Source organism: Perna viridis, chromosome 1, assembly GCF_037379345.1.
Source record: "Perna viridis isolate PV_CMFRI_1.1 ecotype Kerala chromosome 1, ASM3737934v1, whole genome shotgun sequence".
Classification (NCBI taxonomy): Eukaryota; Metazoa; Mollusca; class Bivalvia; order Mytilida; family Mytilidae; genus Perna; species Perna viridis.
The window spans coordinates 30,888,893-30,902,920 of NC_142445.1; the positions used below are offsets into that span (position 1 = coordinate 30,888,893).

The 14,028-nt window shown below is 29.8% G+C and overlaps 1 protein-coding gene across 3 annotated transcripts; it reads right to left on the reverse strand.

Moving 5' to 3' along the window:
- Positions 1-5,743: 5,743 nt before the first annotated feature.
- LOC148628335 (uncharacterized) lies at positions 5,744-13,091 on the reverse strand. Of its 3 annotated transcripts, XR_015922926.1 has the most exons (9): positions 12,976-13,091; positions 11,678-11,787; positions 11,290-11,377; positions 10,317-10,474; positions 9,557-9,596; positions 9,086-9,175; positions 8,642-8,689; positions 8,083-8,172; positions 5,744-6,004 (listed from the first exon to the last, which is right to left on the reverse strand). XR_015922926.1 is itself a non-coding variant. In XM_088586059.1 (8 exons), exons 1-8 carry the CDS (start codon positions 13,024-13,026, stop codon positions 5,939-5,941), a joined length of 651 nt encoding a protein of 216 aa, XP_088442185.1. In that variant the 5' UTR covers positions 13,027-13,091; the 3' UTR covers positions 5,744-5,938. The 3 variants fall into 3 exon arrangements, 2 of the variants coding, with proteins under 2 accessions (XP_088442185.1, XP_088442186.1); XM_088586059.1 differs by lacking the exon at positions 8,083-8,172; XM_088586060.1 differs by lacking the exon at positions 8,083-8,172 and having other exon boundaries at positions 12,972-13,089.
- Between the last annotated feature and the right edge of the window lie 937 nt (positions 13,092-14,028).

The window sequence follows — 14,028 nt, forward strand, 5'->3', positions numbered from 1 at the left end:
AAAATAGCATTGTACTTTCTATTAGTGTCTTCAACTATTTACTTACATTTCTTTACAAAATTAGTGTGCTTCGCAGAAAGATCTGTATTTCATTTTAATGTTATGTTCTTCTCTATACACTTGAAAGTTAATTAGCGTGTAAATTATAATAGATTTTAGAATTATAATAAGTTTGAATATAAAGATGTGAACAATAACTACTCATACAAAAGAAGTAACTTCTACAGTATATTTACGAACGACCTTGCATGTTCCCAGTGTTTAGTACTGTCCGGGATGCTCTTTTATTTTTGTTTATTAAATTGTCATTCATATCAGAGCATATAAGTTAGGCTACCCAATTACTTTGCAAATGATATTAGGAAATGACCGTAAATTAACAAAAACCGGCATTATACAAACCGCGAATCTGGCGTTGGGACCGTAAACCTGCGATAGGGGTTTGACACGGTTGGTGGATACGTTGGACCGGAGTTTTATTGTACAAACTCATAGGGCCAATGTTCAGTCCACAGTTTATTCAGCACGTAACACCACTCGATTAAATCGTACACATTATTCTGTTTCCGATCAGATGAGTCATTACTCTTTATCCTCTATGCCACGTGCTTTTCGAAAATACAAAGTCTACCAACTTTAAAGACTTAGTCGCGACTCTACCGAAATGTTCATGTAAAACATGCCTGAAATGTTCTAACACCCGTACAAGTATCATGACTGAATTAAACTTGAAAGCTTTAAATAAGATAATACACACATATGTTTCTTCTGTCTAGTCATTTACACGAATAAAAAGAATAGAATTTTAAAGATGATAAATTAAGTTCAAATTAGAAAGACATTACACAGTAAACAAACAAATTATGACTCCAATTTTTTTTAAACCAACAACAATATTTTACTATTATCATTTTTACAATAAATGAAGTTGTCACTGTTGCTAGATTATCTTTAACCGGTTATTGTACAAAATTTTTGAGATTATCAGAAATGACCATGTATAATTGAAAGCATTCTGTTGTAAATATACATATTTTCGCGACATATAACTTTACAATTTAAACATAAATTTCTAAATTGCACCATTTTGTTAAGTGATACTGTGTTGGTACGCTTTAACAGCGCGACTGTAGTAATTTATAAAATGACACTTACTAATGATAACGGCAATTTTGATTAATATAATGATGTCTAAATAGCTGATCAGTGATTACAAATGTAAATTTATCATAAATCTAAAGTTTATCATGTCAAAAGCCAGTACAACTAATAAAAACCAGCAAGTAGTTTTTAATATTAAATGTTAAATTGCCAGATAAAACACATATGTAACTTTAGAATTGATCGACTAAATAATGGCATACGTGGCAGACAATGGGGTCATGAGGACAAATTTGGGTCATTACATCTTGGCTTCTTTTTAAAAGAACATATACCATATAATGTACTTTTTTGCACACACAAATTTTCGCTTTTATACAAAAAAAACTAACAGTAATGTGGTTCACTTTTCATACTGGTAAAAGGCATTAAATTACTTTGTAACTAGAATCATATGCTACTTTATACTTTCATGTTACCTCTTTCACTATTTATATGATATTAAACTTTTATCTATATCAACGTTATTGTCATTGATATATTCTTAAGTCAAAAAGACACTTACTCTTCGAACTGTTTACTACTTCAGAACTACAAAATAAATGTTATATATGTATATACAGGCAGTACAATAGAGCAAACAAATTAAGTCTTTGTCTCTGAATTACATTCTTTTGTTATCCGCTAAAATCTTTTAAATTATCATCTACACATAAAAGGTACAATGTGACAGAAGACTTCGTAGTGTATGTAGATGCGATCCGGATCTATGGAAGCTCAGCACTGATTGAATGGTGTGTATTTGTTAACTAGAAGGAATTTTACACATTTGTTTTTAGTTGGCCATTGACAATTGACGAAAAGTATGTACTTGTATGCTGTAACGATTGAATAGGACAAAAAGCAGTGAAATATATCGGTTTTCAGATTGAAATTTTATTGGAACTACTTTGACGGATTTTAATACGCCAATAATCCCCCTCTCAAAAATAGATCATGGCGAATGATGCATGAGCAATAGGGCAAAAGGAAGTTTATCACATGTACAAAAAAACATTGTATAATTGATTACGTATAATTTTTCTAAAATGTAAGTATTTTTGTTATTTATATTTTGCTGTTTTGCTTACGATTGATATTTTTGTGATTGCTATAGCTTTCAATGTTGATAAAATTGAATTATTTCTTCGTCTTTCAAAAACTTATATGACTCGAAATATATTATCGACTACATACCGTAGTATGCAGTAGCACAAAAATCGAAATACCTCAGACACCGAAGCTGTCCTTGTAATACATTTCGTAGAAACTCTACGTGCTGGATTTTGCTTCCTATTTTGATATGTTTGGTTTAGATCATTGATACAATCATGGACTTTCTAAATACAATTTAGGTTGAAGTTTAAGTGCTGATGATGAGAGATACTTATACTTATACTTATTATAAGGTTCATAGGTCAACAGTGAAGGTCCCTATCCCATGAAATGACATTTGTCATGGGAAGAAGATTTTAACTGCCCTATCGTCAAATCCATTATAGTAAGAATCAATCTGAAAATTGTTGTATATACAAGAACACATGAAACAACAAACATATAAATGTCAGTTGTTATCAAATTTTTTGGAGTAATAACCCTTGAAATATACTTAATATTTGAATATTTTTATTCCGAGAACCATATTTCGTAGAGACATGGGACTCTCAGTAATAATTTTTGCTCCCATTGACTTTTCATTTACAACCAAGGACTAAGAACACAGAGTGCAAGAACAATTTCCATTGAAACTTAACTTATGGCTTTTATATTTGGAAAATCAAAAGAAAATAGAACGTAGAAAGACCCTCTTGATAAGATATACATTTTGAGCTCCGACTGTCTATTCAAAACCTATGGCCAATTAATTGTTTAACGCATTCTTATTGTGATATTGACATTATTGTGTTACCTTGTCTTTGCTACCTTTTCAAAGTCAAGTTAATTTGATTTGAATGATGATAGTCCTTTGTCATTACAACTTTTTGTTCTTAAATTTGAAATTGTATCATATTTCATTTCTTATACCCAAAATGAGCTGTGAAATTGCCTGCACTTGATCTTTTTATTGAACTTGTTCTAACAGATTTTAGATATGTTGTCTTATTTTATATAAATTGAAAAGCGGGGGTATATATTTCAAATCTAAAAACAGATATACAAACAAAATGCACCTAATAAAAGATTTACTTAAGTACATTAAGTTAACACAATACCGAGGTCCAATCATAAAAAAACAAGGCAACTACAATAGTTTGAAAATATCAATTTTTTACAATTATTTTGTTTAATTTATAAGTCCCTATTTATAGAAATGATATCTCATCATTTTTATAAAGTTTGTCGGAGGGGTTCATTGTGATATAACATTTTGAATGTCTAAATGAGCACATTTGAAAACTCAATATTCTATACATGTGAAGAGATGGTCATTTAGTGAAAGTATGAAACAGAAGGCTTGATTGTCGCATATTAAATGAAAGTTTCTGAAGCGAGCTTCCAAGATATGCTTGTTTTGTTCCTCAAAAAATGTGTTTCGTGGGATCAATAACAGCAAAAATTAAAAGGGCTTCTATGGCTTTGTGTATCCGAAATATCAATTTTATTTTACCGAATAAGAATTTGTGTTTTATGAACGAAAAAAATGCTCAACGCGTAAAAAGTAGTGTTGCTTCATATCAAACAAAAAGTAATTTAGTGAACACTGCAATTATGTTAAATAAAACCTCGTTGATTGTATTTAAAAAGATCATCAAGTTTAAAAAATAAATTTAATGTCAAAGGTTGGCTTGTTATATATAAAAAAAATGCCTCAGCGTGTTTTCTTTTTCAAACAATTGAAATACTAGTTATCGTTGTCTTTTCCAGCGTTAATACTGGCTTTATAAAACTTACATTATTGTATTACAGGGGATAATTACATACAAAATGCAATTTCAATACCACATCTATGTTTATTGAGTCATGTATTTATGTTGTGTGCAGGAATGTCAAATAATTATATTGTGTAAAGCTTTTTTGTCGTCATCAGTTGTTTATGGTCGTTTCCATACACTTCTGACCGTACAACCTGAATAATGAATTGACACAATCCCGATCATTGTGTAAACAAAAAAATTGAGTTTTCATTAGTATGAATCCTTATTTAGCAATAACTTTATTAATAATAAAGAATACACATACATATTCATTATCGATAAATATCGCTAGGTAAATAACGCGAATGTTATATAATGCGTGTTAATTGATCAAAATATTATGTTTACTAAAGGTTTAGTGACAGCTTGAGCAAAGTTTTTGACCATCTTTGAATCCTGATTGTGTCTATAGTGAGAAGGTCCGTTTTCTAAAACTCGTCGACGAGTTTTCGATATAAATTATTCAAAAACTGTTATTATAATAATATAAAAAAGATAATTTGGTTTCTAATGGCTGTAAAGTATCAGTTGTTTTACTGACTAAATCATTTAGTATATTGCTTCTACACTATAAATGTAGTCGATGATTCCATTTGATTTGAGTTGAAATATGAAACCGAATAAAACGACAACAAATACATTTATACCGAACATTGCATGTCAGGCTAACGATGGACGTTTCGTCAAACCGACAGGTTCTTTTTTTACAGTTTACCAATTATTTTATTGAAATAGTCATGGAAAATACACACACACACACACACACACAACAAAACATAAATTAACCAAAATAATACATATAAAGTAACGCAAACGTAAATGAGCAACTCGAACTTCTAAAAAAACTAGAAGCATGGATCAGGTTCACCGGTAGGGTAAGCGTAACCTGCTTTTCTATTTTTCTATTCTAAAAACACCAGCTCATAAAAATCATGTCCAGATGACTGAAAACCTACTTTATCGTCAACCCTTTTTGCAGACGATTTTTATCCATTTTCAGGGAACTGCCAATTACACAGTACAAACATTTCAATGTTCGTAATTTTTCAACGCTTTATCGATCTTTGAAAAAAATATCAAAATTTCTTTCGAAAACACACGGAATATCTTCACTGAGATAAATCAGATTTTTAAATCATGAGATGTTTTTATGAAAATTCTGTATCTTTTTTTTATAATCAATATAATTGTTTTCAATTTTTGATGTTTCAAGTTTTAATTCGGAAAATTTTGGACAATAATATTTACTCAATTACATGGGTAAATGTTCATTATTAAAATAGTGCAATCTGATGCCACAAAACAATTCTAATTCATATCATTAGAGCAAAAAAGCAGGAAAATGTTCAACTAAGGAATGACAAAATTGGGAAATTAATAATGGGACCACTATCTGACGCTGTCTTGACAGCGTGCTGGGAGTTGCATTATTGAAGCCAGACTCTTACCGGATTTTACACACTTTCAATTTGACAGAGGCGGAAAGGGACATTCCTATATTTTATCATTTCTGGTTTATGTGGATGTTCATATCGCAAGTGCTTTTTTTTTTGGATTTTTTGTTTGTATGACGTCTTTTTTATCCTATCTTCAGTTGTTTGTATGTAACTAATCTTATTGTATTTGCTTCATAATTAAGTGTTGGAATCTGTAACAATCACGCAAAGTCAAATAATAATAAATCATGCTACGAAAGAAACACAAATTTATTATAGCTTATGGTCTTTGAAGAGTAAAAAGTTATAATAGAATGATGTTAAATATCATAGTAATAATTAATAAAGAAGAATATATTTCAAAGTGAGAAATATACAAGTATAATTTTCAGGGTATTTTAGCATTTTAAAATCCCAGGTGATAATGTTTGTCAAAGGCAAATTGCTTTATCTTTCCACCCAGGCAATACGTCTATTGTAGTTTCTATTGACTGGATTTGTTCTATTTGTTCTCTAAAGCAAGAAAATATATAAAAAAGAAAATCTAATAAATGTGCTTGCTTCATTTCGCCCGTTTCTATGAAATGTAGATTGTAATATACATCAGTACAATACAAATACAAAAAATAATATAAATACAGAACAAATAAAATAAACCAATGAACATTTACGGTCAATAATACCAATTGTTTGACTGCTATTATTTGGTATTTAATTCATATATCCAGGTTTTGTGCCTCATCACAGATGACAGAAAAGATATTTCATCCGCTTTCTAGTCTCTTTCCTTTCCTCTTTTGTCTATCCATGACGACTTCTATGAGCACCTTGGCGGGTGTTTCTAGAAAAGCAGAGGACGCTTACCCTACCAGTGGACCTGGACGATGTTTCCAGTTATTAGTGGAGTCCGAGTAGCGCATTAACTTTTGTTACTTTGTTTGTATTATTTTAGTTACTTTGTAGTCTTTGTTCTGTTTGTTTGTTTTCTATGTTTGGTCTTTGTCACTGGACTACATTTTTGTAATTTTTGTTAGAACCTTGTTTCCTTTAGTTACCTTTCAATACTAGTATGTGTATTCTAAGTTGAACTCTGGCACTTTTTTTCGAAAATTGGATGTGTGTAAATTACACTTTCCGTCAACATGTAAATAACATTTTGCAAAACCAACTTAGATACGTTTCCGGTAAGTGCAAATGTTAATTTAATTTTCAATCTGCTTCGACAAATTGTAGATATGCATATGATGCAAATTTACACACATAAAATAACATTAATTGGTTTTACATGTCTGAGGATAGTATATTTAATTTCCAACATCAAATTTTAACAAATACTGAAAATTATTTGATGCATTATTTGCTTATATCACGTTTCATTTTGTTTTTTATCAGTGAGATTTTTGTAAACAGCAGACATTGACGAACAATCCAAAAGAATACACTAATTACCAACTTTATTCATAACTCGTCAAATATCTATAGATATTGTCGGGATTATACGACTTAAGTATTTATGAAAAAAGGACACTCATAACCATTCTCCCCGTGATTGCACTACTAGAGATTTCCATTAAATGGACGAACGAACGGGCGTACTAATAGGGATCGTCTGTTTTATTATGTTGAATGACCTCAATTATACTAAAATTAATATAATATTTCTTCTATTTTATTACATAACAAGAGTAAAATAAATAAACTAAATTTATTTTGAATTTATCAACAGTGAATTGTTATTGTTTGCACAATAGTTGCAAAAAACAACATTTCATTTAAACAATATTTAGGAAACTAGGAATTTATACTAACAAACGTGTATATGTCGTACTTATAGGAAAGTAGCAAGTGCAAATGAAACAAAACTGTAAAGAGGAAATAGTGTAACATAAAGCGCCGTTAATCAAATAACAAAACATAGAATAGTTTTCACTTTAAACATGGCATTGAACGTTCATTTGATTTTGGGGAGAGCTAGCTAATTGTGCGTTTACTTTGTCATACGTCAAATTATAATTTTGTGGGTTTTTTTTGTACATGCAGGAACAGTAAAAATACCATACTTCAATTCCAATCTTATTGTTGAAATGTATTACAAACAATACTTTAGACAAACATTTATTTTTCAATACTATATCTTAAATCTCAAGATATGATGTTGGGCGATTGCCTTGCAATTGGACGTTTAAAAGGTGATACAACAAGTAAATTGATTTAACGGCAATTTAGAATTTGAATAAGGTCACTGAATGGGACAAATTATCCCGTGCTTCATAAAAAGGGATTTTTATTCCATACAGCATAACCAATTAACAACAAAATCTTTTAAATTATGACACTTATCCAAAACTTGGATATTTATATAAATTATGTGTATATGAAACGCATTAAAGCCTGTATGCATTAGAACGATACTTCGGGTTGATAAATGGCTAATTCTAGACTATAACTAAATATATGTGACTTAAAATATGCATTTTGCATTTACTTTCACAGAGGCGGAGTCGGAAGGAGTCCGGAGTTTGGAAACCCTTTATTATAGGAAAGGTTTGCTAAATTAATGCATAATTAAGACAAAACAAGCTATTAATGACCTTGTATCCCGCTTTTTCTCCCGTTCATCCTTCCATTTCTTAATCACTGGAAATGCCCCTACTGTCGCAATTGTCTGCTTATCGGAAGAACTGCACAAAATATGACATTTAATATTGTTGATCTCTAATAAAGATGTGAACTATGAAATAGATATGAATGGTCCCACGATTTTCATCTGCACTAACTATAAATAATTTACCCCCGTCCTTCATTATCTGTCGCATAAGGTTCTGTTAGGGCGAGTTGATTTGAGTTACGTACGTTTACGGCGAGTTCCGTCAAATTAATGGAAATCTCTACTAGACACTCGGTACATGTTATAAAAATTCACGTTTCACTGCATTATTTTTCTTGTCAATACCATTGTATTAGAAATATTTACAAATGCATTCAGCAGTATACAAATAATTAATTGATCGAAAAACAAACCAGTTTGCCTCTCAAGATTAACTTTGCAAAATGTTCATAGTGTTATACAAGTTGTACTTTTCCTTATGGAGTGCTCTATTATTCTTATAAACAATTAAATATTTTATCTAATATTGAAGTCATACTTACTTTATAACATCGAAAGTCCTGTTCACAACATCTAATAAAGCTAATTATCTAAGGCGGAAATGTGAAAACAAAGATTAAAAATACCTAAATCAAATTATACACAAAACTGCTACGATTAAAATGTTTTGAACAGTTTAATAGATATTCATGGTTTTTAAATATACGGATGCTTGTTACCGTCAGTTTCACTTAAATTACCATTGTACCATATTTTCATACTTACTAAAATGACGAATTTTCTTTGAATTTTGAATACATGTTTTTTGTAAGCAGCTTCATTACAACAGTACTTTTTCATTACTGTGTTATAAATATGCTATGTAAGTTTATTCATAGCCTAAGAAGTTGGGACTTTCTTTTATTCCAATGAAATTTTGCTATTTTGAATTCCAGACCTCTTTGTAAGGCAAACAAATGTTCATATAAATGATATAATCGACATACCTTAACATTTATCCAAACTATAACAACTAAAAGGAACAGAGCTATTATTCCAATTATTGTTAAGACAATTTGCATTATTTTCGTTTTTGTCTGAAAAAAAAGAAATATTGTTTAGGCTTCACATTGTTTATCTAACTGTAAACATGGGGATTTCCTTGAAGCTTTGTGTTTTTCCCGAAACGTCGTAATGGCTGAAAGAAATTGAATAAGGCCATTTTGCATGTGGGTTTATTTGAGCGGATATTTCGTGGCCGAGAATTTAGCAAAATTTTCTACATTCAAAGTAATAATAAAGAAGTACAATTCCAATATTTTAATACTTCAACATAAAATAATAAATAACTAATGAGTTGTTTATTCCAAGTTATTGAACTAATCAAAATATTTGATGATTGTATACTGAAAAAAATGTGTGTAGTATTGGATATATACAATAGATCCAAAAAAGGAATCCAATGTTTTGAAACGCACCTGAATGCATGACTTGTCTATGTCGAGCACAATAGTGTAACTAAAAGTATACAAAAAATAATCTATAACGGCACTAGATGTAAAAAAAATATATGATAATAATCTGTTACGTAGTATAACCCATATTGCTTCTGAACAAAAGGCATGAAATAACCATAATAACACGTAAAAAGAGAATGAATGACTAAGACTCCGCTAAATTGACACAAGATTTCATTTATATTGAAATGATATGTTTTTGAATTGATAATCAGGAAAGGGTCTTTTTGAATAATTCAATGAAAAGTCTATGATATAAATAAAACAAATGTTGCCATTAATAAGCAAATCTTGCATTTTGATAGATATGACTTGCATTTATATAAAATTGTTGAAAATTGATAAGAAAAAAAGAAAATATTTATTTAATTCAAAATTCATTTTTCAATTGGTTTAGAATTCTTTCGCCATCATTCGTCATTTTATTACTAATACTATGTAGTGAAATTGCCGTAAATTAATATTTTGAAATACAGTGATAAAGATTGAAACAAAATACCATGAAGATGAGTGTCTTATACATTTATGAAGCAAAGGGTAATATACTTCACTGGTCAAGGTTTTGTTGGGTCTTTTTTGCTACATTAATCTTTGTTTTCTATCTTTACATTTTACCACCGTACTAAAATATCTTTGACAATCAAAGTATTTTGTGTAACGTAATTCATTTTTCTCCAGATTATTTAATCCCATAACACTATTTATAGTCACAATTACTTACTTATTATCAGCACTTTTATCATTGTAAAGGTAACTGAGTTCACATGGTATACTGTGGTTTACAAGACAATTCATTGTTCCGTTTCTTCCAGATTCACATAGAGTATGGGTGGTGTTTTCAATGGAAACATTTGCTATAACTATATTCCCTGAAGGAAACTAAATGAGAAACTAGTACAATACAGTTTTAAAATAAAAAAAAATAAAGTCTAACGGATACATTCATACCTATTTTACAAGAATGTGTCAAATGTGGCAAATATGTCAAAAGACAACAATTTAAACGGGACAAAAACTGTCAGCTCAAGGCCACCCATTGGTTTTCAATGAGTGATGAGGAAAGCCTCACACCAAAGGGCAGGCAGCAGATTGCCTGAAATCAATATTATACACTGGTACAACGAAATAGTCTCACCCATATACTCCTGCAACAAAAAAGTAAACTGAAAATGAAAATGAAACAAAGAATACAGAGACCAATTTCTGACTTGAGATAGGTGTAAAAATTGCGACAGGGTTAAAATATGTTGACGTGATCATGACAACCCCCCCCCCCCCAAAAAAAAAAAAAAAAAAAAAAAAATTCTTCACCATGAACATTTTTTGTAGACATCTAAAACCTCTTTTATTCTTTTGGTACACATATGATAGCAACTAGAGAGTGGACTTTTGTTTTTTTTAATGTACTTGGAAAACAGGAAGAATCTGTTATCATACAAAATTAACAGCAAAAAAACCCAAATCAAACCAAAGAGAAAACAACAAATTAATATGTATTGATGTCAACAATACCAATTTAATTAGATTTTTATTCTAATGTTGGCTGAACTTGCTTGAATATCTTTGCATTTAAGGTTTTTTTACTATTATCGCCGTTGGACTGATGATAAATTTTAACTATTTTTTATGTTTTTATTGAGCGGTACTTCGATTAAATAAAAGGGAGGTTGACAACAGCAAACATACAAACTTACATCATTACAATTGTATTCTTGAAACTTGTTAGCGGCTTCTTTCATATATAACGTAGGCTGATGACATTTCAATACACTGGCATTACATCTACACAAAATAAAATAGGTGTTTCATTACTAAATTGAATTGAAACAGCATAATCGAACCTCCTACATAATTCTTAATATTGTAGATAAAAAAGCTGCATGATTAAAACAGAAACCAGAAAAAAAAACTTGAATGATATTGGTTTTACAAAAATACCCCCTCCCCCCGCTGAACACCATAATATACATTTGTATCATATCCACTTCTCTAGTTAGTCAGTATGAATCATTCTATATCAAATAATAAAATTGCCTTAAACTTGTTTCCGTAATTTTAATTGATCCTGAAAAGTTGCCTCACCCACTTGCTGTACATAATTCTATTGTCACGTTTTCACATGACGACGACGTTGGGCAATACGCTGATCGGACTTTAAATCGGAGCATGGGAGCACTGGTTGACATGGCTACCTACAAAAACGAATGACGATCAAATTTTCTCTTTATTTATAAACAAACAGAATAAGGTGGAATGTGTTGTTATTAATATACTGTTTGTATTACAAAACTTCTACAAAAGTTATTTTTAATGTGCCACATCGAAAACAAAATCAAACAAACAGAATGATAGTAAACATTTTAAAATTATCTATTATTACTTTTTTTATCTCGAATAGTGAAATTTGGAAGAAAAATATCTTCTTCACATGCATTAAACACGCCCTCGATTCTTCTTGACCAACCATTGCAATTTAATACTTTGTTGTTTGTAGACAAATATTTGTTTTCAAAGATTTGTATGAAGATTACAAACATAAATTTGTTAAATAAAAAGAATAGAACTCAATCATTATTTGCAGAAGTATATTTAGATATCACCGTGATAAAGAATGCTACCTTTTTGCAAATTTCTTATTTTGGGTCAAGAGATCATTAGTGGTTAACTGATAAATTGAACAATAAACTGAGACGTGCTAAAATACCGATTAAGTCCTTTTCTTTGTTTTTTTGATTTTTATAGATATTAAATACCAATAAGTATAAAATTTAGACATCATGTATGGTAAAGGTGATTATTTATGTAGAAAAACCCAAAGCACAAATAATGCTTTTTCTGTGTATATGCTATATCTTTACGTAACGATAGTTTGTGTATTCAGATCAGATCTGCATCTTTAAAAAACTTTACATTCATATCTCACTCATATCAACTGAATTAAACCAAAACAAGAATGATAACTCTTGCAAAGTGTCAATTTCATGACCAATCTGTATAATCTTCAAAACGAAATGAAAACCTATGACTTTATGTGTTCTGTAACTGTTTATAATAAAAAAAGTAAATTGAATTCGGTGGGTTTTATATATGCATGAAACATTGTCTGATATTTTCATACCGACCGCTCCTGATATCAAGTAAATGAACAGAATATTTTATACTATATAATCAACCGGCTAGTCAGGAAAAAAACGAGTGTGTACTATCACAAAAAATGTTCCCTTCCGATATCCGTATCTTTGGGTTTAATGAAGGGTTATAACAAAACTACCGAGATGATAGTTTATAAAGGAGGCCCATAAAACAAATGGCAATATATAATGAAATGCAATAATGTATTTATCATCTTTAAGACAAAATATCTGTAAATACATACTCACAAAAGTTAACCATATCAAAACTAAATCCATCATATCATATTGACCTAACATAAATAATATCAGTAAAAATTGATTTCATTGTCAAAAGATAAAATTGTGTATTTAAGTCAGGGGGATATCTGTATAACCAAGTTACACTAACATGTCCAATTTAAAACCATTGAAATATTCAAAAGTAAATATAGTTCACATGTAAAATTCATATTGTGTGTTGAAAACAGAAACATTTATAGATCTTAAGTGTTGGAATTTGATATTCACTTAGTACTTACCACAATCTGATCTGAAAAGAATTCGTTATTAAGATATTGAAAACGTTTCGTAATTGCAAATTTTGCAACTGAATAACCTTTGAAACGAACTTGCTTTCTGTTAATAGTTTCCTTTTGTTTTGTGTTTTTGACTAAATAGCAGTCAGTGTGACCAGTGTACCATGCATACTACTTATATTTCTTTTACTTAGTGAAGGCCTATCCCTCAAATAAATTAAAAAATGAAAATGAAAAAAAATTGTAACAAAACAATAGTCATTACTACAATGAATACTAGAAGCCATTCGAATGGTAAAATTTATAGGTAATTGTTAGTTTATTAACTTTTTTTCTCTTCACTTTTACAGAAGGTTGTTAGTTATGATTCAATTGATTAAACCCGAAATACAACAAGAGGCGACATGCACCTACAGTGACAAAGATAAGGTGGGAATTAATCAATGTAATGTAAAAAAAAACTACATCTTAAGAATACATAAATTATATTTTAAAGTAAACCTTGTTTGTACTTTTTATATACACTTCTTCAAAGATTAATTTATTTTCATCAATGCTGAGATGTTCATGACCACAAAGCAATAATTTCAAAGTTACAGGAGCTTAAAAAAACAAATAATTAAATAAATCTCTTCTTTGCAAATCAAATCTCTTACAGTATCAGACAAAAGTTCTCAGAACTTTAAGTTTTAAATTTACATGCACTTGTAGCATTATGAATCAAGATTGCTTTATATTAATCATAACTCAATATGCCATATTAGTTCCGTTACCTTCCGTGTAT

Bases quoted from the DNA above. Each gene is read 5' to 3' on its own strand.
- LOC148628335 (XM_088586059.1), bottom strand. From the start codon at position 13,026: ATGTTAGGTCAATATGATATGATGGATTTAGTTTTGATATGGTTAACT. The intron at 10,475-11,289 runs GTAAGTTTGTAT...TTTCTCATTTAG, and splicing joins AAGAATACAATTGTAATGAT to TTTCCTTCAGGGAATATAGT. The intron at 9,176-9,556 runs GTGCGTTTCAAA...CTTTTTTTTCAG, and splicing joins TAGACAAGTCATGCATTCAG to ACAAAAACGAAAATAATGCA.